The sequence below is a fragment of the Cyprinus carpio genome, chromosome B13 (assembly GCF_018340385.1).
Source record: "Cyprinus carpio isolate SPL01 chromosome B13, ASM1834038v1, whole genome shotgun sequence".
In the NCBI taxonomy this organism is placed as follows: Eukaryota; Metazoa; Chordata; class Actinopteri; order Cypriniformes; family Cyprinidae; genus Cyprinus; species Cyprinus carpio.
Window position 1 is genome coordinate 17933929 of NC_056609.1, and position 26797 is coordinate 17960725.

General features: G+C 42.1%; 1 protein-coding gene across 1 annotated transcript in view; it reads right to left on the reverse strand.

Moving 5' to 3' along the window:
* LOC109087873 (A disintegrin and metalloproteinase with thrombospondin motifs 7-like) overlaps positions 1–26797 on the reverse strand; it is a 68841-nt gene that overhangs the window by 13853 nt on the left and 28191 nt on the right. The window contains exons 9-16 of the mRNA XM_042736987.1: positions 17381–17525; positions 14744–14836; positions 14478–14623; positions 12437–12603; positions 12181–12314; positions 4845–4965; positions 4472–4716; positions 2665–2812 (exon numbers count right to left, since the gene is read on the reverse strand). Of these exons, the coding sequence (XP_042592921.1) occupies positions 2665–2812; positions 4472–4716; positions 4845–4965; positions 12181–12314; positions 12437–12603; positions 14478–14623; positions 14744–14836; positions 17381–17525 (1199 nt within the window). The remainder of the gene's footprint in view (positions 1–2664; positions 2813–4471; positions 4717–4844; positions 4966–12180; positions 12315–12436; positions 12604–14477; positions 14624–14743; positions 14837–17380; positions 17526–26797) is intronic.

Below are 26797 nucleotides of genomic sequence, written 5' to 3' on the forward strand. Positions count from 1 at the left end.
TCCTTCTCATATCGATGGTTTCAAATAGATTTAAACAACATATATTCCCTCCTACTATGACTACGAAAACATTTCCTATAATGTATACCTATAAAAGTGGATTGAATCAAGCAGAGTAGGCATGGGGCGGAGTGACAGGTGCAGTCCCACCCCAGGTGCAACCCTGTCTCGTTCTGCAGGCTGCAACCAGGTGTACTTGTTCTGCTCCGTCCTGGAGCACGCACAGAAAGCCACATACTTGTTTGCCACTTAATGTTCTTTCAATAACTCTTTTTTATTTTCAAACACATCCAGGGCCTTAGTATGAAGGGCTCCGATGCAGGTTGTACCTGGGGGCCCTGCTTGAAAAGACACCAATACATATCTATAATTATTTCAACATACAACCACAATCAAATCCCTAGAAGCTTGTGAACAGTTCTGTAGTGGCTGCATGCAAGTTCTGCTAATTCACAAACCAGCAAACTGTGAGAGTCATACTGGCAAAGGTAATGCTATGTGTGCAATGCGATTATTTTATTGAGTGATAGGACGTGGATTAGTCAGTGACATTATTAAAAGATTTGCTATCACGCATCTTCTTGTCACCTCCAACCTGCTTAACTTAGAAAAGGTGAGAAAACGTATTGCATTTTTCTCCCTGAACGATGATGTGAGTTACTATAGCAATTCTCAATGGAGCAGTTCAAAATGTCGCAATTGTAGGTCCAACAACCAAATCAGACAGTAACTTGACATAACTTGGCACAGACTTGAACATAAACCTTGAAACACTCACCAACACCAGGTAAAATTAACAAAGCCAGACAAGTGTCAATGAGAACATTTATACTGTATCAGTACTGGCTATTTATACTGTATCAAACATTTGAGGTCACATGACATAAACCAACCAAAGAAAATCTGATACATACAACAAAGGAACCAATGAGAACAAGACAGAAGAATCAAGGACCACATGGCAGGATCAAGGGTAGGAACCAAGACAAGAAAATACAAAATAAATGACATGAAAACCTAAACAAGAAGCAACCCCCCCCCCCCCCATAAAAAAAGAAAAGAAAAGAAAAGAAGTAGAAAAGAAAAGATGATTTTTAGCTGAAATCGTGGACCCTGGTGATTTATAAGATGCAACTCTGTGGCTGTACGTTTTTGAGAATAAAAGTACTGTATATCAAGGTATACAAAATTAATACCCATGGTTCCTGATGATATACTGAGGTCTTATGAAGTGAAAGAATTGGTCTGTGCAAGATACTGATTATTATTTACAAAATTATTATCTGTAATCCATAGCCTCAGGCAACAGGGAAATATGATTATTTTCTGCACACTGGTTCTTTCGGACAGTTCATTTCATTGAAAAGGTTCAGTTCACTTGTTCTTTTACCTTATCATGCAATGATGTAATGTATACACTTTATATTATTAAAGCATCCAAAATTGATGTGAAACGTGGATGTTTTACATGTCTAAAGCAAATACACATATTACGGTCCAAATATGTGTCTTTTCCATACTAAAGTAGTATGGAAAAAAGTAACATTCTCTTCTGTCATCCGTGCCACAAGGATGAGCTGTTTTATTTCAAATCAAAGCTAAATACATGTAGAAACAGTGCATCCTTATGGTGCTGAGATACAGAAGAGCATACACAGCATACGGTGATATGCAAAGACACAGAGGAGACCGTTGATAAAGGAATTAGTGAATAAAGTCGTTATTTTTGTTTTCTTCGCTAACAAAAAGTGTTCCCGTCGCTTCATATAACCCAGGTTGCACGTCTGATGGCAGATGGAGTATTCTGATGATGATTTCATACCTTTTATGGACCTTGACACTGTTATTTATTTGGCAGTCTATGGGACAGTCTCAAGCCTCCAGGTTTTCATCCAAAATATCTTAAATTGTGTTCCGAAGATGAACAGAGCTTTTACAGGTTTGGAACGACATGGGGGTAAGTGATTAATGACAAAATTTTCATTTTGGGGTGGAGTATACCTTTAAGCTACAAACACAGTATTCATTAAAATTGTGTGTGAACAATAAACATTAGGAATGTCCTGAGCACCAAGTCTGTCCACAGTCTTAAGGTGTGGTCACATAAGCAAAATTATGGCAAAATTTTGCTGGCAAAAAAGGGTCTATTGTCTATTGTCAATAATGTAGCAATGCATGAAGCCAGCTCACACAGAAGCCAATTTCAATCCCAGGGAATTTGCATGACCAAATTGAATATGAGAAAACTTTTTTGCCCTCACACTAAGGTCCCTTACATGCAGATTCCACACACAAAATTTCACAGAGCAACAGAAAATGTGACTACATTTCTTATTAGATAGTCCAGTGAGATATTCCACAGGAAGTCCTGCTTCCAGTCACGTTAAATTTGAGTTCATGTAGCATGAGCTGGTCCAATGTTTTTGTGAAAGCAATGTCTGCCAGAGAGCTAATTTATAGTCTATAGAGCTAGACTGAACAAAAAGATCAACTCAGCTACAGTATTTCCTGCACTTTTCACCATTTCTATATTTGTATAATATGAAACTATAAAAAAGCAAACCTACAGTAACCTAAAGTAAATAGGCAAATCAGTCAGGATTGGCTCTACTTGTGTATGGGCATAGGTTGAAAGCAGAAGCATGCAATAAGATGACTCCTTACCAGTTCCACATGTGGCACTACACTCAGTCCAAGCCCCATAAATCCACTGGAAATAAGAGACAGCAGTGCCATTGTTGGAGTCGACAAGAGTGTCTCTGCTTATGGTGTACTCATACCTCACCCCTGGATTGGTCTCTTGAAAAAGCAGCTGGAGAACAATGAGGGCAGATTAAAGAGAAATTTTGACACAAGAACACACAAACAACATACAAACCCACAAATCTCAGACCTAGAATCTAGGGCAATGCCCATACCAAACAGATCACTATATCAGGATTCTGTGACACTGTATTGATACAGGTCCAATTAATAAAGATGCAATGTCTACAAATGAGCAGATTTGGAAAGTTGTGAAAAAAAGAAAAAAAAGAAAACTGTGAGTCAAGGGCTATGAGTACCAGGAAAGTTGTTCTCTGGGGTTAATTTTATCATTTAATTTCACCCATGTACATTACAATCACTGTCAAAAGTTATTGGTAATATGTCAAAATATTATCAACAATCGAGAAGTTCTTCACTGAATACAGTACATTTGAAAGTATAGAATATCGGATATAGAAACATTATTTTTAGCATACGTTTCAATTACAATATTGTGATACATTGCAGCTCACCTAATTGTGACTGTATGAACATATTATATTGTGAGGCAGTTGCCAGCCCATAATGTAAATTGTTAAATATTCTGGAGTTGAGACCAGCAACTATTGTAAAAGATTTGAATGTGAAATGTGATTGGTGGTACAAAGTAGGAAAAGATATTTATAACAGATTAACCGGCATATAATTATGACAGATTTTTTTTTTGTGTTTGCACAGCAGAACAGTAAAACCAAAAATAAGAGGTTATAAACTGCTTTCTTTCACATGGGATTAAAGGATATGGAGAGTGATAAGAGATTATGCAATTTGTCTGCCTCCCGCTGATGTAGATATCCCTCTTTTTCCACCTGCATAAAGGCTGCGAGTCAAAGGCCTCGAATCGCTCTGTGGGAGGAGATCCTTTATCTAGAAGGCCCCTCTTCTACACATACTAGCCTAAATCCCTAATAAACAGTATCTTCACTTTCATGGTGCTAAAACATGAAAATCCATGGCTACTGTGTTAATAAAACCCAGTCCGCTAATGATTAAATTTGGGAATAAGCCTTTTACGCAATAAATTCAATCATTAAATCCAATTAATCTTCAAACATATTTTGCTTTTTAAATAAGGAATGGAGAAAAAAAATCATACATTCATCTTTTGTTACTAAAAAAGATCATAAAGCTACTTGCTGCTGAGTAAAACTTTATGCAAATCCTTTGGGTTAAGCCTTTGATTTCACTTTCCCTGTCAGATAAAACTGTTTTGTTATCTCAGTTCAAATATTTACTGTTGAATGAGATAACAAAAAAGCAGAATTCCATACATTTATGGGTATATTTCTTTTTAGAAGTCTTTGCATAAACAGAGAAGGCTCTGTTCTGAGAAATTTGCAGATTTAATTATTCATAAAGTATAGGCCTGTCATCCATTATAGTATTTGAAGCTGTAAATATTTCCCTGGATAATACAGTCGTCTCTTTTGTCGTGAAAGAAGTTGTTTGTATATCTTTCCACGTGAGACATTAAATTATAATGTTTATCATTTTAAGTCAATATTTAAACTCTAAACAATATTTCAGGCATCAATTCACTCAACTGTGACCTAGTTTAGCAGAGCACCTCAGGTGTCTCTGAAAAGAGACAGGCCACAAACATCACATGCTAGATTCTGCTCATATGCAGTATCTGAGACTATAGCATGGAACTGACTGACTGTACCTGAATCCATACTGGCTCCATGGTTGGTCCGGGGGAAGATAGGTTTTCCAGCTGCCCGGTCCTTTCGTAAGTGAATACTGTTCCTGCTGCTTTATACTCGCCATTCCACTGGATTGTCCAGCCACCGTTCAGGAAATATTTTTCAGGGTCATTACTACGTAATGCCAAGTAGTTCCCAGCCTCTGCGACTTCCTCAATAATGATGTCCCGTGCTCCTTCCGGAATTAGACCTATATCTACATAGCCTGGAAGACAAAAAAATACCTTGGCTTATTCAAACAAGTAAACTAGAAAGAAAACAAATGTGTAATGTTATATTTATAATTTGAATGCTGCTTTCAGTAAAATATAAACCGAGTCTCATTTTACAAACCGTGCCCTTCACTGTCCTCAAAGGTCTTCCTCACTGTCTCGCATGTAGATCCATTTCCATGGCACACTCCACATTGATCCTCAATGGCATCTGAGTCAATCTCATAATCACAGCCTAAGTACTGACATGAAAAGACAGAGCATAACGTAGTACATTCTTTAACTTTCATTCCATTTAAATATATACACATTTCATAACCTTCATTCTATTTAAATATACACATTTCAAACTATTTTAGCATTCCAACAGAGTGCTGCACATGTGCACAGGGAACCACTGATTACTGATTACTTACTTACTTACTTACTTACATACTTACTTATTATGGCACAAGAGGGAACCCACAATCAACCAAAGATCAAATAAAGCAGAATGATGAAGGGGAAAAAAAGAAACTGTGAAGTACAGTAGTCCTTAGATACAATGCTTTTTATAGCAGCATTTTTGAGAAATTTAGCTATGGAGAAAGGTGCTGAATGAAAGGACTATTTCACCCAAATGAAAATTTGCTTAAACTTTTCACCCTTATTCCATCCAAGATGTAGATGAGTTTGTTTTAAAACTGTTTTCACTTCCAAACGGTGATTGATCTGTGCATATTTCTCTCCTGATTAAGATGAGATGACTTTACAGATAAAAGACTCGCATTTTAGCGGCAAGCAGTGGTTTAAAGTTAAAAATGACTTGTTTATAACAAACATGCGGCTTTTTACTACACAGGACTAGACTAGAGCTGTGTGGATTATTGTGATGTTTATCAACTGTATGGACTCTCATTCTGACTGCACCCACTCACTGCAGAGGATCCTTTGGTGAAAAAGTGATGTAATGTTAAATTTCTCCAAATCTGTTCAGATGAAGAATCAAACTCATCTATATCTTGGATGGCCTGAGGGTGTGTTAATTTTCAGCAGATTTTCTTTTCATATATACTGTATATAAAGTCTAGTACTGTGCAAAAGTCTTAGGCCACCACCAGCTCTGTTCTTTTAGCAAAGTTTTAATAACCATACATTAAAATTTTTCTGTATCTTTATTAAGAAACTGAAAATATGAACATAAAACCTAAAAAACACAATTCCCTTTCAGTCGGTCACTTCTGAATCACGTTGGGACCAACAAATCGGAAATCTCGCCAGAGAGACCAATCTACATAGAGTGTAACTAAAGGAGCCATTGCTCACTGGCATGCGATATTTGCATCCTGATTGCCACACCCTATAGCGCTGGTATAGGCAGCCGGTGCAATGCATATCACTTCAGAGCAGAGCGGTTTATTTCTCTGCTCTAACCAAGAAGCCGACAGTGTTGCTACAAGAGCCAGTTGTGGCTGCACAGAAGCAGACGGAGGCCATTAGATATCCTGCTCCAGCAGAAAGCTGCTTCATACACCCGACTGCTGGCCCCAGCGCTTGCTCGTTGCCCCTGCATCTGCCCTCACCCCCAAGCAGCAGCAGCCTCCACCCAAGCGGCGTTGTGGAGCCAGTCATAGGCAGCTGGCAACAGGGTCTGCGCAAATATGCATTCCCCTCAGTGAGTCTGCTTGCAAAGACACTTTGCGAAGACAGGGTGGACGAGGAGCAGTTGTTGCTAGTTGCGCTCTATTGGCCCAACAGGACCTGGTTCTCAGAATTCATGCTCCTGGCAACAGCCCCTCCCTGGTGGATCTACTTTCTCAGAGATGGGGCACCTTATGCCACTTGCACCCGAACCTCTGGAAACTCCATGCCTGGTCCCTGGATGGGACATGGAGGGTTTAGGTGACCTACCTCAGGAGGTAGTGGATACCATCACTTCGACATGAGCACAGAATTTAAAATCTTGCTTATTACTTATAAAGCCCTGAATGGTTTAGCACCTCAGTATTTGAATGAGCTCTTGTTACATTATAGTCCTCCACGTCCGCTGCATTCGCAAGCTCTGGCAATTTGATAATACCTAGAATATCAAAGTCAACTGCGGGCAGCAGATCCTTTTCCTATTTAGTGCTTAAACTCTGGAATAACCTCCCTAACATTGTTCGGGAGGCAGACACACTCTTGCAGTTTAAATCTAGATTAAAGACCCATCTCTTTAACCTGGCTTGCACATAACACACTAATACGCTTCTAACATCCAAATCCGTTAAAGGATTTTTAGGCTGCATTAATTAGGTAAACTGGAACCGGGAACACTTCCCATAACACCCAATGTACTTGCTACATCATTAGAAGAATGGCATCTGTGCTTATATTAGTCAGTTTCTCTCTTATTCCGAGGTCACCGTAGCTACCAGATCCAGTCTGTATCCAGGTCAGATGGTCACTGCAGTCACCCGGATCCAGTACGTATCCAGCCCAGATGGTGGATCAGCACCTAGAAAGGACCTCTACAGCCCTGAATGTCAGCGGAGACCAGGAAAACTAAATGAGCCCCAGATACAGATCCCCTGTAAAGACCTTGTCTCAGACGACCACCGGGAAAAGACCACAGGAACCAGTTGAGTCCTCTGCACAATCTGACTTTGCTGCAGCCTGGAATTGAACATCTAAACAGTGCTGGCCAGAGGAGAACTGGTACCCCGACTGAGCCTGGTTTCTCCCAAGATTTTTTCTCCATTCTGTCACAGATGGAGTTTTGGTTCCTTGCTGTCACCACTGGCTTGCTTAGTTGGGGACACTTCATTTACAGCGATATCGTAGACTTGATTGCAAATGATTGCACACATACTATTTAAACTAAACTGAGCTGCATGATGACATCACTGAATTCAATGATGATCTGCCTTTAACTGTCATTTTGCATTATTGACACACTGTTTTCCTAATAAATGTTGTTCAGTTGCTTTGACACAATCTGTTTTGTTTAAAGCACTTTATAAATAAAGGTGACTTGACTGTCTATGATAAAAGCTTACGTCTTGAATTGGAACCTGTTCTTCGAGTGGTGTTCTTCTCACCGAGAGGATCCCTAAAAATGTTTGATCATGGCCTTCCTTTTCTTCCTGCAGCAGGGGTTGGAGCAAAGCCTGTTTCCCTCACCCCTCAAAGTTTTTACTGCTGCAATTTCTGTTTATCATGACCCCTAAGGAGGTAGGTAAGTACAGAAGCATGACCTGGTCGTCAGGTTCATTAGGGTGGCGAGAAAATTGAATCCTCCTCGTCACCCCTCCATACTTTCTTGGGACTTGGCTCTGGTGCTTAGAGCACTTCAGTCTGTCCCATTCAAGCCTTTGCAGTCAGTAGAGCTAACGATTCTATCAACTAAAACTTTGCTCCTGGTTGCACTGGCTTCGATCAAGAGGGTAGAGGACCTGCAGGCATTTTCGGTCAACAAATCGTGCCTGGAGTTTGGGCTGAATGACTCCCATGTATTCTTGAGACCTCGGCGTGGCTACATGTCTAAGGTTCCTACAACTCCCTTCAAGGACCAGGTGGTGAACCTGCAAGTGCTGCTCCTGGAGGAAGCAAACCCAGCCTTAGCTTTGCTCTGTCCTGTTCATGCTATATGGCTGTATATGGGCCAAACACAAAGCTTCAGGAACTCAGAGCAGCTCTTTGTCTTTTACAGAGGCCAGCAGAAGGGAAAGGCTGTCTCCAAGCAGAGGATGGCCTACTGGATGCCATCACCTTGGCTTACCACACACAGGACATGCTCTGCCTGCTCAGGTTGCGAGCGCACTCTACCATGAGTGTTGCATCCTCCTGGGCATTGGCACATGGCACCTCGCTGATAGATTTTTGTAGAGCTGTGGGCAGGGTGACACCCAACACATATGCTAGATTCTATAGCTTTCGTGTTGAGCTGGTATGGTGTCGGCTTGCTGCATCATAGTGTGCTATTTTAGAGAGTTCCCTATTGGGCAAACCCTGTTGAGTTCCTCCACCACCTTCGGCAGCTGGACGTGGCGGAGTGTCTGGCACCAGGCCTTCACTCGCTATATTCTTGAAAACCAGTGATAGGCTTGGTGCCCATATGTACTGACCCTGAGGGGATCCCCTATGTGTATTCTTCCATGGTATAGCTTCTAAGCCTTTGTCTTTCCCTTGGCAGAGCCCGCTCAGCCATCTCTGTAAAGGTGTAGCCTCTTTAAGCTACCCCAGAGACTTCTATATGCAATAAGGCCCTATGGGGTTATTCCATATATGTAAATCCCACTTAGAACCTCCCTGTAGAGGATGTGGCTTTCGCAGCATTTGTTTTCCACTGGAAAGGGCACGCTTTCCTAGTGTTATCCAAGTGTCACTTGTTGTGGGTTGTGCAGGAACAGCAGTGATCGTCCTTCTTTGCATAAAGCCCTGTCCCTTCTTCTGCTAATAGCAAGAGATCGGGAGGTTTATGCAGGTCACTAGAAGGGGCAGAATCCCAACGTGATGTTAGAAGTGACTGACTGAAATGGAGCGTCTTGGGTTCCTTGGGTAACCCTCATTCCCTGAAGAAGGGAATGGAGACTTCACATCCTGTCGCCACAGTTGTTGTACCACCACTGAGCGGCCAGGTTGCCGTCTGGGCTCCTCAGCGAAAACCTGAATATGCATTGCACCTGCTGCCTATTTTTACTCACGTTGCAGTGCATGGCAGTCAGATGCAAATATCACATGCCAATTTGCATAGGCTCGTTTAGTTATACTCAAAGTAGATTGGTCTCTCTGGCAGGGTTCCCAATTCATCAGTCCCGACGTGACGTCTCTGTTTCCTCCTTCAGGGAACAAGGGTTACCCAAGTAACCAAGACATTTTCATAACAAAATGGCTTTCTCAGGCAGAAGTCAGTACAATATCACCAACACCACAAGCAGAAATGCAACCCCAAACAGATCCTCCTCCATGTTATACAGATAGGGCTGGGTATCGTGTTTTATATTTTTTTTTGGCGCCAACCGAATTGCATTGATACTATGTAGTATCGAAAAATGTCTTGTCGTCCGGGACCAAATTTCGATACCTAAGGGGTTAATCTCGTCAACATCAGTGAGCCAGTAAGCATTCAGCATGTGTGGTGTGCCTAAATCATGTGCTAATGATTGGCTCTGGTGAGACATCAAGGAAAATGCGTGTTACGTGACCATTCACAATGTAGCATCATGCTACTGTACATAAGACAATTCATAAGATTTATACTACGCTTTTACTCAAAATTCACTTTAAACTACCATTGAGTGTTTGTAATAACCTCTGATTGCGATCTTAATCAGTGGAAAGTGAATAGAAAGATGATTGCGTATAAGCTATGTGTTTTAAAATTAAAACGCACTAGTGTAAATGTAGCCTAGGGAAATTAGTCATGAGGACATCATCAGTGAAGAGAGGGCTTGTCTGTCTCCTGAAAAAGCGAATGTGCTCATTTTTTGAAGAACTGCTGAGTGATCTAAAGATCTTCAGCATGCAGCAGTGCTCCTCACATGCTGACTTAAAACTGTTCATTTTGCACTGAAAACCATTTGAGCTTTATTAAAACTATTTACACTGATTTATTGTGTTGGTTACAATTTGTTCCTTTGTGCAGTGGCTCAGGAGATGAGTCTTTTAGTCTGTAAAAACCTCAACAAACTGAAAAAAAAAAGTTTTATGAGGTAATGTGTAATGTAATCTTGTTAAAATGGATTTCATAAAATTGGTAAAGAAAAAGTATCGTTCAGGAACCAATATTGAAGTCAAGGTATCGGTACCGATATTAACATTTTTTGAACGATACCCAGCCCTATATATAGATGGTTGCAAGCACTCATTCTTCCATCTCTCTCCAACTCTTCTTCTCACATACTGTTGACGATTAGGTCTAAAAATATCAAACTTGGATTTGTCACTTCATAATAATTTTTTTTCCAGTCATCTTCATTCCAATCTTTGTGAGCTTTAGAATATCTTAGCCTTTTCACCCCTCTTCCGAAAAAGTGGTTTCTTTGCTGCTACCCTTTCATAAAGACCATTCCTGATCAAGCTTCTTCAGACTGTAGAAGGGTCAATCTGGCATCCAAATGAAACTGCCAGATGCTGAGCAAGGTCCTTGATGGTCTTCTACCACTCTTTCAAAGAAGAAACTCTAAGAAAATTCTCATTAGATTTTTACAGTTTTCTTGGCCTTTCCAGTCCTTTTTCTGTCCTTGAGCCCTCCTGATTCTTCAAATTTCTTGAATACCACATCTTGGGTATCCAGTCTGCCCATTTTGTTGTGAATTACTGTGGAGAGCATGGCGTCAAGCTGAGTGCTGATTACCTTGATGCAGCCAGATCAGAACAGCATTATCAGAATACTCTGCAGGTGGTTGAGGCAGACCAGAAGCTGAGGCATAACCTAAGGAAGAAGATCATTGCAAACAAGAGCGCTTGATACATGTACTCTAGGGCACATGGCAGTTGTGGCCTAATGGATAGAGTGTTGGACTTGCAACTTGAAGGTCAATGGTTCGAATCTCACTACCGGCAGGAAATGTAAATGAGGCTAGTGAATGAATAGTGCTTTCTTCCACCCTCATTATCCACAATTCAGTACCCTCTTCTACCCTCACCACAGTCATTCAAGTCAAAATGGTGGTGGCAGTGGGTAAAGAAAATAAATAAATAAATAATAATAATAATACATACACCCGCAAGGCACTGAACCCCCAAGTGCTCCCGGGTGCCTCAGCAAAAATGGCTGCCCACTGCTCCGGGTGTGTGATCATGGTGTGTGTGTCCCACTACTCATTACTGTGTGTATGCACTTGGATGGTTAAAATGAATGGCCAAACAATGAACTGTCATCCAAACGTGTGGTGTCTGGAGCTCACTGATGCCATAGGGGAACGTACTATTCCAAGTCAAAAGAACTAACCACAAAGTGTCTACGATATTCCCTCCCTCCATTACAATGTATGATGGTTTTCCCTTTTGTATCATCTGTTAGGTGATCAATGTAAGTAATTTTAACTGCTTAGAAAAGTAACAATTCTCCTCAAGAAATTTCCACAGTTTTACTGTCTACAGTAGTTTCACAGGGTTATGGGTTGGTTCAGTGAAACTGAAAATGTTTGTAGTCTACTAAATATTTAACTTAATTATTGTATGAAAGAACAAAACTGCATTCAAAACAATAGCTTCATCCTCTGCATTTAACAATACTTTGTGTAAGTTTCAGCCTGGGGTCATACAAGGACTCATTCAAATATTTATTTGGATTAAGTTTGAGAAGAAGAGAGTGCAAGATTGTTTTTGGAGACATTCTCATGAATTCACACCCCACTGTTTTTGTGAGACTCTTGTGGAATTATTTCACAATAAACTGACCCTCAAGCTGACAGACCATCAATGAAAAATGACAAGTAGAAATTAACACAGACTGTCTGAGACTAACCAAAGAGGTCAAAGCCATTACCAACCTTACAAATTCCGTTAATGCAAATGTCGCGGCTCTCACTTCCCTCATAGCACTGTGTTCCATCTACGACAGTGTCCAGCATCCTCTCAGAAAAGTGCTCATTCACAGGTCTACAGTGCAGCTCACACGGATGAACTGAAATGACACAAACATAACCCTTCTGTGACATCTATATTTAAAGAGTGCTAGGACACTAAAACTCTCATTCTTGCCCCAGCACACTACGTGAGTGGCACATGTAGTGCCATTATGCACACCTCTGTTATTCACATGTATCCATTTATAAAACTTTCCCTTATAAGGGATTGTGTTAAAGCGGCTGCACTGGATGTGTCTGAAGCTGTGGTCCGCAGGGCAGGGGTCACGGTTACAGGTTCGATATCTGCGGCGCTCTCCGAGACAGTATTTACCTCCATACTTGGGTCTAAAAAACAAATGCATGAAATATTTAAAATGTCCTTAAGTCCCTTAAAATCTGTATATACAACATGTTTATGTATACATAAGCACAAAAATAATAATACAATTAATAATAATACAAATATTATCCACTAGCAAGTCTTAAGCTTAAAAACTGGTATAGAAAGAAATCTTTGCCATGACTAGATCACCTTGACAAAGCAGCTACTGGCTCCAAATGCAATTAAGTTATGCTATTTTTATTTTATTTTGTTTTGTTTTGTCATGTCCCAAACTCATACCATTGGTTGAGCCTGAAATTGATATGTGTTTTTAAAGCATGACTTGGTTACCTTCTTGGCAAAATCCACCCACAAATGGCTAACTCATATAGTAGCTGTCCCTGTACATTCAAGTGGGACAAGAGAAAGTACTTTTTAGCATCAAATCACACAGTTAAAAGTGAAGTTTGTAAGATAATTTTTTGTCAAAATACATTCTCTTAACCCAGTTTATTGTTCACTGACTACTAGAAGTATGCCATTTGTGGGTTTATCTTCTTCAAAAGTGTAAACATGGAGATTCCCAGGCACCATCAATGCATTTAGAGCAGTCCGCTCAGATCCATCAATCTCTTTCCAGCTGAACCAATAGCGGGAGTTTGATGTGTACTATAGCAGGCTGAGCCAGAGGGTGTTTAACCGGTGTGGGATCATGGCTGACTTGTTACATAGGAAAATAATTCAGATTCAGTAACAGAAGTGCTAGCCAAAATTGACTTGACTGCAAGACTTGCCATAATAAGGCAGAAACAGGCAACGGGGTAAAACATGGGTAAACAAATGGTGCTTTTACAACATGTATGAATTTGATAGAATGTTTGGGTTTCAGTTGAAAAACTCTAGGAAAAAAACGCTATTTACTAAGTACATAGTGGAAGTGGAGTAGAATCAAATAGTGGTAGATCTTTTTTCCCACATCCATAAAAAGTTCTTCTGAAATATGACACAGATGTTGCACATGTTTTCCATCAATTACAACATCTTAGAGAAGCATTCACAAGTGGGCCACAACCTGGTTCTATAACCATTTCCATCGTCGAAAACTTGCTTGGGGTGCAAACCATCTGCCAGGATAGAGAATCATAGTCCAAGCCAAATATAATGAAATGGTTATTATACTTCATAAACTCTGAACATTTGGACTAGAGACAATGACTTTTTTATTGGTCTAGTGAGGCTCTCTGATATTGTATGGGTTCTGAATTTCTCACCATTTAAAAATTAGTTGGAACCACAGAGACCCTAGAATGCCATTAGAATGATTGAAAATATAAAATAAATGATAATTACATGTATAAAAACCCCAAACACATTATGTTGACATGGTGGTGAGAAATAAATGCAATCACTTCCTCATCAAATGCTAGCCTACAATCTATGATAAAAAAGAAGCTATTCTCATGGTTTGTGTTTATCAAAGTAAACCAGATTAAACTACTGTAGCTGTAAAGATTCTTTTTACACTACCTTGGAGTTTTGTTAATTTGCGGACCCCACTGGAGACTACTGTTGCTATGCAGTTGCTAAGGGTTTCTAGATAGTTGCTCATCAAAAGAACCCACTGCCATGCATTCACCACTGATGATTGTGTCTAGACAGGTATCCCAATAATTTTTTTTGTAAGATTTTATTTTTTATTCCGACATGCTGGTGAGAAATAAATGCATTAATTTTCTTATCAACCATAAACCTGCTAGTCTTTTCCCATACAAACTACGATAAAAATAGCTATTCTCATGGTTTGTGGTTTGTTATGGTAAGAGAGTGAGCACAAATTTTTTGTGTGTACAGTATTTGATTTTCTGAAACTGGAAATGGAGGAAACCTGGAAGCTCACACAGGGTTGACGCAGTCCCTCTGGGCATTCTGAACGCCTACACCGCATGTCCTGGTGCACTCGGACCACTCGCTCCATGTATCCCAGCCACCATTTATGCTTTTAGGCTGGAAGCCCATCTCTACACACTCCCCGTCAAAACACCACTGACCAAAAAAGAAGAAGAAAAAAAAATTCCAACCAAGACTTTTAGTTGGTCAGAGTACAAGGCATTATAAAGGAGAACTGAGATGTGAAATAAAAAGCCCACAGAAAGCTTGGCTTGCCTTGCCCTCACCGCACTTGGTCCCATCCACAGCGCCATCCAGCCTCGAGTGGCAGGTTGAGCCCACTGTGCACCACAGGGTGCTGCAGATATTCTGAAGGGTAGAAACATTTAATAATAATTCAGAATAGTTCAAAGCTACATAAAATAATATTATAAATGTTTTAGAAGTGTCTTTAGTCCTTATCTATGGAAGCCCATTTTTGTCACTGAATGAAAAAAATAAAAATGGTAAATGTGATTTTTTTTAATCTCACAATTCAGTCTTATATTTCAAAGTTTGGACCTTTTTTATTGTAATTCTGAGGAAAAAAACTTTATAGAAACTTACAATTTTGAGTAAAAAATGTGAAATCTAAACTGAGAATTTGGACTTTCTTTCACGCAACTGCGAGTTCATATCTCTCAATTCTGACTTTTTCTCAGAAATGAAAGATAAAAAAGTCTGAACTGTAAGACATCAACTTATCTGTATTTATGTTGTGTTAAATTGTTTTACACCTTTTAAATAAAAGTTATGTTAAGCATCAAGTGGTGTAACTGTTAAATAACATTTTCGGAAACAAGTGTTCGTATTTTCAAAATATTAGTTTACACGAAAAAAAAGGTGTATAAAAAAACAAAACATTTTTTTATTTTAGGCAAAAATACTCACTATATCTCTACGTATCATAAGAAAATTATGTTTCCAGTAGGCAATTTTTAAGCTGTTGATGTTAAACTTATTTGGCTTACTGTTTGCAGTGGAGGGGCTTAAGAAAGCAGCTTCAACTTGAGTTTTGATACCCCCAGGGAATGCTAGTGCTTGAAAATTAAGTTTGGATGGATACTTAAATTATGTTGGTGGTGCTGGTGAGGCAGCAGGATGTTGAAGCAGCTGATGTTGGAGCAAGGTGAGTGCTGCTCAAGCTCCAGCAGTAAATTCAAAGATTAGAATTCAATTTCAAACTGCGTTTAGGAATTTCATATAATAACAAAATTAATTAGGTAATCAATTTAGAAGTTATTTCATAGATAAACAAAAATTATTGATTTGGCTGCATGCTTAATACTTTCATGATCTGAATACAGAAAAATATGGCCAATTAGTATTTTTGCATTTAAATATTGGAGCTAAATCTGAGAGTCCAGAGATGATGGGCTGGGTTTATGCTATTGAGAATGATGTACATTTGAGGAAATGTATTTGACAGACAAAAGTATAAGTAATATTTAAATAGAAGTCATTTTTAAAGACAATATACTTTTAAAAGTATAATATTTTTTTCAAGACTTTTAGCTCTTTTTTAAATGCTGTCCAAAGATGGAAAATATTTTCATCACAGAACATATTATTATTATTATATTTTAATGTGCTTTTTAAATATATAAATAGATATGGACATAACAAATGAATTTCACATCACTGACATTCTAAATGACACATTGAGAAGTTAGGAAACTACATGTGCTTTATTTGAGGTCTCCTCTGGAATCTTGAAATGCATGGAGTTGTGTCCTGTAAATTGTTTAATGTTCTCCTAAACTTTTGGGAAATGGCAAAGCTTGTGTGTTGTGCACCAAATACAAACATTCACTGCATTTCTAAACCTCTGCAATTTCTTCTGGTGTGTCATTTCTTGAACTGTAACAGCTCTGATAAGGAAAGCGAAGTCTGGCTTTATCTGTGTCCGAACGACAGAGTGCCAACTCTTTTGCTGTGTCTGTGACATTTGGCCAGTAATTGAAAGATGCTCAGTATCTGCCAACAGCTGCTGCAGAAAGCACAGAGCACATTACTGATGTGATTTGATATCACCAACAACAATTCTGCAATCTGATGCCATTTTCCCTATTTTAATTCTGCAGGATGCCAAATATTAATGGGATATGATGGCTTTTACCTTCATTGTTCAGCTAGCTTAGGTGAAAAATTGCGATTTCAAGGTAAATAGCTCTTTATGTTAAATGGTTTACAAAGTAGTTCTTTTAGTTGGAACATAAACCCTGCTATACATACTAATAATGTGATTTTCCCACTAAAACAGCTGGGAATCAGATGGTACTGATTTAAGTAGAAATTGAGACTTCCTCTGTGATGGAAAAGTGTGTGTGTGGTCTATGTCTTACCAGACACTTGAACTAATAGAGGTTTTTGTTGTACTGTTCACAATTTAACAGTGAGAAATTTAAAGCAGCCCATGGGGCTGGAATTACATTAATTGCTTAATGGATTAGTTTCCTAATTAGATACAATTCAGAACAGCATCTCACCCAATCTCTTTGTTGAAAAGACCAGCATGGCTGACTGTTGTGTTTTGGAAGCTGGGGTGCAGGCATTGCCAATTAAATATACTGATTAAGCACGCTGAAAAAATGGGAAAACATTGATTGTCTGATTTATTCTATCAAGTTATTTATTATTTACACACACAAAAAAATGTGTTGTGCATCATCTTGGCATTTGAAGTACACATTTTCTTTTTAGAATTTTCAGTGTGAACACACTAATCACACACATGGCAACTATATTAAAATATAATAGAACATAAATATGCAAACCATATAAAATCACTTTGACAACTTAATTTGGTCACTTTAAAATAACCTTTAAATTATGTTGAATTGAGGTATTCTGGGGTTCAATGGAAAATCTTACATCTACATCGTCACAGAGCAGTGAGCTGGATCCGTACTGGAACTTGCATTGATGAGCAGCACTGTACAGGACGCCAGGGGGAGCAGAGTCCATCTCCAGATCGTTTCTGACAGGAGGGTCATCCAGACACCAGCCCCAGCCTCGACTGTGAGGAACATGACAAAAACACACCACATGCAAGAAATACTCAGTCAAAGGTTTCTGATTTTGGTGCAATTCATTCTCAGATTAGTACTTAAAAAAAGGTTGCAATATTAAAGTATCATAACTGGACAGCCTTTTAGATCTTGTTGTATATTACTTACAGTTTAGATGTTGGATTTATTAAGTTTGCACCATTACAAACTGTCCTTTGGCATAAAAAAAAATCTATAAAAAAAAAACTATTTCAGGATTTACTAAAGACGTGAAATAAAAATTAGCAATGAAATGACGTGGATTTTGTGGCCAACCTTATTGCATGCATTTAAAGGAGTTTCCCTTTCAGACGCAAAATTTATGGGAGAGTATTTAAATTAATCAACATGATTTTCTAAGGTTTGTGGTAATCAGTGAGTTGGTATTTGTGGTGGCCAATTCATGTGGGAAAATGATTCCTCATGCTTATTGAACTACTATTTCACAAATTGAGCCTAGTGCATCTCAGCATTGTTATCCTGGAATATGAAATAAATAAAGAAATAAAAAGCTACACACTGCATTAGTTAGGGTTAAAAAATTGTTGCAATATATATATATATATATATATATATATATATATATATATATATATATATATATATAACATATTAGTCACTGTAACAATGATCCAATCCTAGACTCTTCAGTATTTAATTATCTAAATCCAAATGGCGACCTTTTTTTTGGCCAGGTAGTGTACAGTGGGTATAGAAAAGAATCACCCCCCTTTAAAATAAACACATTTTGTTGCTTTGCAGCCTGAGATGAAGGCAGACACAGTTTTTGTTTTATCCAGCTAGATTTACCCAGAGCAACTTATAACATCCAACTGAAAGATATAACACCAACATGTCAGAAGCTCAGGATGAAAAGAGCTTTCCTGGAGCATATCCGGGATAAAGTTGTGGACAGGCACAAGTCAGGAGATGGATACAAAAAAAATTCAAAGGCTTTATCAATGCCTAGAAGCACAGTGAAGTCTATTATTAAGAAGTGGAAGGTATTTGGTACAACACAGAAGCACACAGCAAAACTGACCACACAGTGGTTGAAGGAGGAAAAGGTGAATGTCCTTGCATTGCCTAGTCAGAGCCCAGACTTAAACCCCACTGAAAATCTGCGGAATGACTTGACTGCAAGACTGCAGTCCACAAACGTACACCATCAAATTTAACTGAACTTGAGCAGTTCTGCAAAGAAGAGTGGGCAAACATTGCAAAGTCTAGATGTGCAAAGTTAGTAGAGACATATCCCAGCAAACTAAAGGCTGTAATTAAAGCAAAAGTTGGTTCAACAAAATACTGACAGAAGGGGGTGATCCTTTTTCCAACTCAGTGATTCTGTTGTTGTTGTTTTTTTCTTTCTTTTTTTTCTGACATGTTGGTGTTATATCTTTTTTACTTGGATGTTATTGTTATTAAATACAGCTGGATAAAACAAAAACTGTGTCCATCTTCATTTCAGGCTGCAAAGCAACAAAAATGATTATTTTAAGGGTGGGGGTTATTTTCTAAACCCACTGTAGCATACTGTAATATGTATCTAATGTATGTATGTAATATGTAAGGCAAATTTAGGCTACCTCAAAAACACATTATTGTTAGGACTTCCCCAGTAATAAAAGAGCCAGCAATGTAGAAGAGATATAGGATACCCTACAGGAACTTCCTGAAAAGCACTCAGCAAACAGTTTGATTCCTTTGATAACACTGTTTCTTTGTTATTCTGATTTCATTGTGCCTTTGGGTCAGCACTCTTATAAAATAGTGCATATATTTGCATGAATGTAATTTCACAGTGTGGGTGGAAAGTTCTTCTTTATATCAAATAGTATTTGGTATACAGAGACAAAATGTCCTTAAGTTTGTCCAATGATATAATTTTCAGGTTTAAAGTATATAAACTTCGATTTTCTTTAGGTAGAACTAATTGAGCTTCAATAACACTATCTGCTTTCAAGTCTGACATCATGCATTACTGTTTCTAGGTCCAAGAGCTTTATCAGAACGCAAAAGCAGACTACAAACAGTGCTTATCTAGACTCACTGTATGCTTTAATACTTTGAGAAATCAACCTTTGTCTCCATATCAAAATCTCAGTTGGTCAGACAGTAATAATTTGATATTGCTTAATTTCACTGCAGGCCTGTTCAACAGCTGGCATTCCTGGAAAAGTAAAACATTTTTCACATTAATATGCATAGGTTGCAGATTTAATAGTGGAAACAATTCCACCTAAGAAACTGAGTGCCATTTAATTTGACCAATCTGAAATTATTATATAAGCCTTCAAAACCTGCAGTGCAGATTGCTGAAAATGCTCCCAAAAACTTTCCATTAAGGGAAAGTTAGCCATACTAAATATGTCTTTAATTTCATTTTTGTCAGAGGCCGTTCTATGAAGTACAAGAAAATAACAACTTAACTATACAGGAAACCTTTCAGCCAAAATATAACGATGCAATTGTGGTCCAATTTCAACTTAATTCTAAGCAACAAATCACCATGTCAAAGCGAACAGCATTTAAGGCTTTGATTCAGTTTATGCAATGTAGCTCAAATAATTCAGCTGAAAACACTCAGCAGCTAAAACTGACACAGGGAAATTGGATACATGCGACTGCAGATATCCCTTTAAAAGGCCACGATTGTTTTGGTCTGGGTGAATAAGACTAAACTGTTCAAACTACAAGGATAGGTCCTTTCTGGACACATGCCATCTATCTTTAAGCCTCCCAAACCACATTATCCTTCCCTCAAACTGTCACATTCCTGTATGGATTCCATGTTTGCTATTTGTTCCACGTGTGTGTTCACTCCCCATGTCTAGTCCCTGTGTGTGTGTGTGTGTGTGTGTGTGCCTTGCCCTTGTTAGTTGCCATAGTTACTCTCAGTAGTTGTAATGACAGTTCACTAACTAACCACACCCACTGTTATCTAATTAAGCTTGTTAGTCCCTGTGTGCTGTATATATAGTCCTAGTGTTTCACTTGTGCTGTGTCAGTCAATGTGTCTTGGAGTTCCTTGTTTGCCTTGTTCCCTGTGTTTCTGTGGATGTTAATCTGTTTCTTGATTAAACTACTCCTTGCACTTAGTTCCTAGTTAGCTCTCTCCGAACATTACACAAATTCTCTGTAACACTGTCCATATTTAAAAAACAACCAGGCTGAGCAGCAGTGTCTATTGACTTTTACATCTAAAAGTCGAAAACATTTACAGGCCCTTCCAAAACTTACATGAAAGGGACTAACAGGTTGCAGAGTTTGAATTGCAATGACAAGATGCGGAATTTACTGAATTTAACACAGGTAAAGGCATTCTGGTAAACAAAGTGTTTATAGACTTCTGTGTATAAGGCCTACAAATCCAATAAAAAGCTTTCATTTTTAATAATTCTATTTAGTTTTAATTCAACATTCAAGTTTAACAAATATTAATTTTCTAGTAAAAAAAAATCAGTTTTATTCATTTATTTAAATTCTGTGCCCTTACATTTATGCATCCGTTTTTGCCACCATGATTCAAATTCAGAAATTGGATAGTTCTGAACGGTGCAAAACCCTCCAGGCAAAGAGGACAAGTGCAATTTAATGTTTCATGAATTTTAAAACACAAAAACTAACATATAAACCTTAAGGCAGAACATCTGAATATTTTACTATATTAATTAAAGGAAGATTGTATTCTGGTTCAATGTAAGTTTCAGTAAATACTTGAGTAAATCATATTATATAAGCTTGAGCATTTGCAGAAAGGCAGTCTTATTCATGAATATTCATATTTCAAAATATATCAGTATTGACTTGTTTTTTTCAGTGTATAGCAACTGTCAAAATGCAATAAATTGGCCAATCACATTTAGCTGGTAACATTTAGTCCTTTTACATCTTGCTGCCACTCCAGCTATTCAAACGGTGATATCAGAGACATACAGTATACAAAGAAATGTCTCTCATCTGCCAAAGAGTTTTAAACACAGATTAATGGTAGAAGAGTAGGCCTAACAATTGAAACATCAAAGACATTAAGATAGACTAATTACTTCCTGATTAATCTGCTTGGCCTAGATATCGCAACATAGCCCCATCCTGTGTTTGGGCCCTGCCAGTTGTGTTTAACATTTCCCCACATTTCAGGACAAGCTGCAGCAAGCAAGCCTTGTCTAATGGGCTCCATATGGCAGGCAACAAAACTACTTTAACTATGACAGAAGAATCAACACAGCTTTGTTCCTTCTTGGGAAATCTCTGCCATTCACACTGCATTTGGCAAACACACACATGCAAAGGTCAAGAAGGATAGAGTCAGCTTGTTGAGAGGGTAAGAGACTGATAAAGTGCCCAGTGGCAGTTGCTGCCAAGAAGCTTTCCAATGAACTCCATTAACTCCCCTTAAGCGTAAAAATCACAGAGTACAAAGATTACACCAATTTATGCATTCAGGCGAAATTGGCCATCAGTCCATTTTATGCAAAAGGTAAAAATGAAATAACAAAAATATTATATATAAAAAAACAGAGCTGATAAATGAGAGATGGGGCCTAGCGGTTAGCACATGTGCTCTGACTGACATAGAGCTATGCTGTTCATTCAGGCAACTCAAGTTTGAATCAGATTTTGGGCAAGTTCTTCTCTACAGGGATTTTAACAGGTTTTGACAAATGAATTTCCATGAATTTTGCAGTGGTTGATTTTATTATATAAGGATTTAATATATATATATATATATATATATATATATATATATATATATATATATATATATATATATATATATATATATATTTTGACGAGCGTCATAGGAGGAATCAGCGTCGCCCTGGCAACCAACGACATACACCTGCACGTCCTCACCGCCGGCTGATCGGCCACCGCTGCAGCTCATTAGAACACTGCTCTTAAGCAGCAGATGCTGAGCAGATGAGGAGAGACTGATCTCGAGCCGAATGCACGCGGGACTAACCCTTTCTCTCATTTCTCTCCAGAAAGCAGCGAGTGACCGACAGCCCACCCCCTTTGGAGCACGTTTGGACACCCACTTTCACTTGGACTGAGCACTGAAGAGCACCGTGAGCACCAGCCTCCACGCACCGGCTTGCCATCCTGCACCTGTCATTTTTTTGTAAATAAAATCCACCCTCCGGGGCCTTTTGTTGTGCACTAAGCCAAAACTTGTCGAGTGATTCTTCCCCACACCACAGTGGTGGAGAATGCGGGCAGATCGGTGAAAAATCACCGGCAAGTTCACCGCCCCAGCCCTTAATTTTTCCTTTTTTTTTTTCCCTCTTCCATGTTTGCACGCCCCACCCCCGTGGAAGGAGGCACGCTCGGCCCCACGATGGAAGAGGTTCTACAGCGCCTCGCAGAAGTGAGCATCCGCCAGCAGCAGATTGTAGAACACCTCGCCACTCGCCAGGGCAGGGTACCGCCGCCGCCCAGCGCGTTCCGCTACCTGATCCCCGCGCCCAAGCCACCCGCCTGTTACCGAAAATGACCGCGGATGACGATGTGGAAGCCTTCCTACAGGTCTTTGAAAATACCGCTCAGCGCGAGGCGTGGCCCGAGGACGAGTGGGCACGTGCGCTGGCACCCCTCCTCTCCGGAGAAGCCCAACGGGCTTACTTCTCCCTTCCCTTTGCGGCCACCGAAGACTATAACGAGGTCAAGCGAGAGATCCTAGCGAGGCTCGGCCTCTCACCCGTCTGCGCGGCCCAACAGTTCCAGGAATGGGAATTCAAGGCCCAGGTGCCAGCCCGTGCCCAGGCAGCCGAGCTCAGTCGCATCACTCAACACTGGCTGCTGGAAGGAAGCCCCACTGCAGCACAGGTAGCGGAGCGAGTGGTGGTCGGTCGCCTCCTCCGCGCTTTACCCCGCAACCATCGGCAAGCGGTTGGAATGAGGAACCCTGCCAACATCCAGGAACTCGTGGAGGCGAACGAGCTGGAGGATGCCGTCCATCACCGCGAGGCCGGAGACCGAGCGCCGCCATTTCCCCGGAGGGTGGTCCAGGCGCGACGCCCGCTCAAAGGTGCACCCCGACTGGTCAGTAGGCCGACGGTTCCCCCACCGCGGGATGAACTCATGCCCAGCACTGAATCACCATCACCCCCGCGAGCGTGGCTGGCAGGCTGCATCGTCCACCAGCACGTACCGTCGGGAGCCCCCGAAGCAGAGGTGACGGTGGAAGGGAAACGTTTCTGGGCCCTGCTGGACTCAGGCAGTGCGGTCACCCTCATCCAGTCGCGGTTGTGCCCCCCTTGAAGCGGCCAGAAAAGCTTCCTCCCGATTACCTGTGTACATGGAGACACTCGCCAAGTACCGGCCCAAAGAATCACCATTTCGTCACCCCAAGGCGCCTGGCCGGTGGAGGTTGGCCTGGTGAAGGACCTGCCGGTGGCCGTACTGCTGGGGAGGGATTGGCCCGGCTTCGACAGACTGCTCACTGCCGCTACTCAGCCTGCCAGCCTCGAGGGGAACCGTCGAAGATGGAGACGGCCTCGGGCACCCCACCGCCATCCGGCGCTGCTCGCCTCCGACAGTGGGAGAGAAGGTGAGTCCCCCTCCCAGCCTACTAACTTATTTTATGATGTGTACCAACAGGCGGCTGGAGGGGGCTCGTTTGCCAGGGAACAGCGGGAGGACGACCGACTCAAGCACTGTTGGGCACAAGTGCGAGTCGTGGATGGAGAGGACGTCCTTCCCCGGCCCCACCCTCTCCCACATTTTGTCGTGGAGAAAGGCCTGCTGTACTGTGTCGCCCAGCGAAGGGGGGAGGAGAAAAAGTAATGCTAGTCGTGCCTCGAGCCAAGACCGAGACCATCCTGGAGCTGGGCCATTCCCACCCTATGGCAGGTCACCTCGCGGCAGCCAACACCACCCAACGCATCCGCGACCGCTTCCACTGGCCGGGCCTGGAGGCCGAAGTAAAGCGGTTCTGCCAAGCCTGCCCGACCTGCCAGGCCACGTAGCCCAGGACCCCTCCCCCCCCAGCCCGCTCATCCCGCTGCCTTTTATTGAGGTGCCCTTCGAGCGGATTGGAATGGACATAGTAGGGCCATTGCCGAAGTCTGCCCGTGGGCATGAGCACATCCTGGTCATCGTCGACTACGCCACCCGGTACCCAGAAGCAGTCCCCCTGCAGAAGGCCACCGCGAAGTCCATCGCCCAGGAGCTGTTTCTGCTGGCCAGCCGAGTCGGCCTCCCCTCGGAGATCCTGACTGACCAGGGGACCCCGTTCATGTCCCGGCTAATGGCGGACCTCTGCAGCCTGCTGCGGGTGAAGCAGTTGAGGACCACAGTCTATCACCCTCAGACGGATGGGCTCGTGGAGAGATTTAACCAAACCCTTAAGCAAATGCTCAGATGCATGGCAGCAGAGGACAAGCGGGATTGGGACCTCATGATCCCCTACGTGCTCTTATGGATCCGCAAAGTTCCTCAGGCCTCAACTGGCTTCACCCCCTTCGAGCTCCTGTTCGGCCATCAACCAAGGGGGCTCTTGGACGTGGCCTGGGAAGCGTGGGAGCAGCAGCCTGCCCCTCATCGCACCATCATCGAGCACGTCCGACAAATGAGGGAACGGATCGACCGAGTGATGCCGTTAGTCCGGGAACACCTCACCAGGGCCCAGCAAGCGCAGCAACGTCACTACAACCGGGCAGCCCAACCACGGGAGTTCCAACCCGGAGACCATGGTCCTGGTCCCCAGCTCCGCCTGCAAGTTCCTGGCCTCCTGGAAAGGGCCCTACTCGGTGGTGGAGAGGGTGGGACCAGTCACATACCGGCTGAGACAGCCGGGACGGCGGCAGATGGAGCAACTCTATCACATCAACCTCCTGAAGAAGTGGGTGGGGACCCAGGACCAAGTAGCTGCCCTGAGCCTCACCGAACCTGTGGTTGTGGATGTCAATCCCCATCTCTCGGCGGCCCAGAAGACGGAGCTGCAGCACCTGGTCAGTCAGTTCCAGGATGTGTTCTCCTCCCAGCCCGGGCAGACCAACGTGCTACAGCACGACATTAGGACACCCCCAGGAGTCGTCATCAGGCAACGGCCCTACCGTGTCCCGGAAGCTCGGCAGGCTATTGAGGAATAGGTCCAACAAATGCTGAAGTTGGGGGTAATAGAACCATCCCGGAGTCCATGGTCCAGCCCCATTTTGATGGTCCCAAAGCCGGATGGCACCCTCCGCTTTTGTAACGACTTCCGCCGCCTGAACGAAGTCTCCGAATTCGACGGGGACCCCATGCCTCGGGTCGACGAACTGCTGGACCGCCTAGGAAGGGCCCGGTACATCCGTACCCTGGACCTTACCAAGGGCTATTGGCAGGTACCGCTCTCCGAGGCCGCCAAGCCGAAGACTGCCTTCTCAATCCCCAGTGGCCATTGGCAGTACCCTTCCCTTCGGCCTACACGGGGCCCCCGCAACATTCCAGCGAATGATGGACATCCTCCTGCGGCCCCACCAGGCATACGCGGCTGGCTACCTGGATGACGTCGTGATCCACTCCGAGGCATGGGAAGAACATCTGGATCATCTGCGGAGGGTGCTCTCGGAGCTCCGGCGGGCTGGACTCACCGCCAACCCCTGAAAATGCCACCTAGACCTCTCTGAGGCCAAGTACCTGGGCTTCCAAGTCGGCCAATGTCTCATCCGGCCACAGGAGAAAAAGGTAGAGGCCATCCACTCCGCCCCGAGGCCCCGGACAAAGACCCAGGTACGAGCCTTCTTGGGGTTGGCGGGTTATTACCGATGTTTTATCCCCAACTTCTCCTCTTTAGCCCCCCCCCTGACAGACCTGACCAGGAAGGGGCAGCCGGAGAAAGTATCCTGGACACCATCGGCGGAAGAGGCCTTCGGCCAGGTCAAGACATCGCTCACGTCCGCTCCTGTCCTTCGCGCTCCGGACTTCAGCTGCCCCTTCCTGTTGCAGACGGATGCCTCCGACACAGGACTGGGAGCAGTCCTATCCCAAATCCAGGAAGGCGAGGAGCATCCGGTCATCTACATCAGCAGGAAGCTGTCCCCGGCCGAGAGGAACTACGCTGTGGTGAAGAAGGAGGCCCTGGCCATCAAGTGGGCAGTCCTGGAGCTGCGGTACTACCTCCTTGGATGCAAGTGCACCCTGGTAACCGACCATGCGCCCCTACAGTGGATGGCCCGCGCCAAGGACACCAATGCCAGGGTCACTTGCTGGTTCTTAGCGCTCCAGGAGTTCCACTTTGAAGTGCGCCATCGGG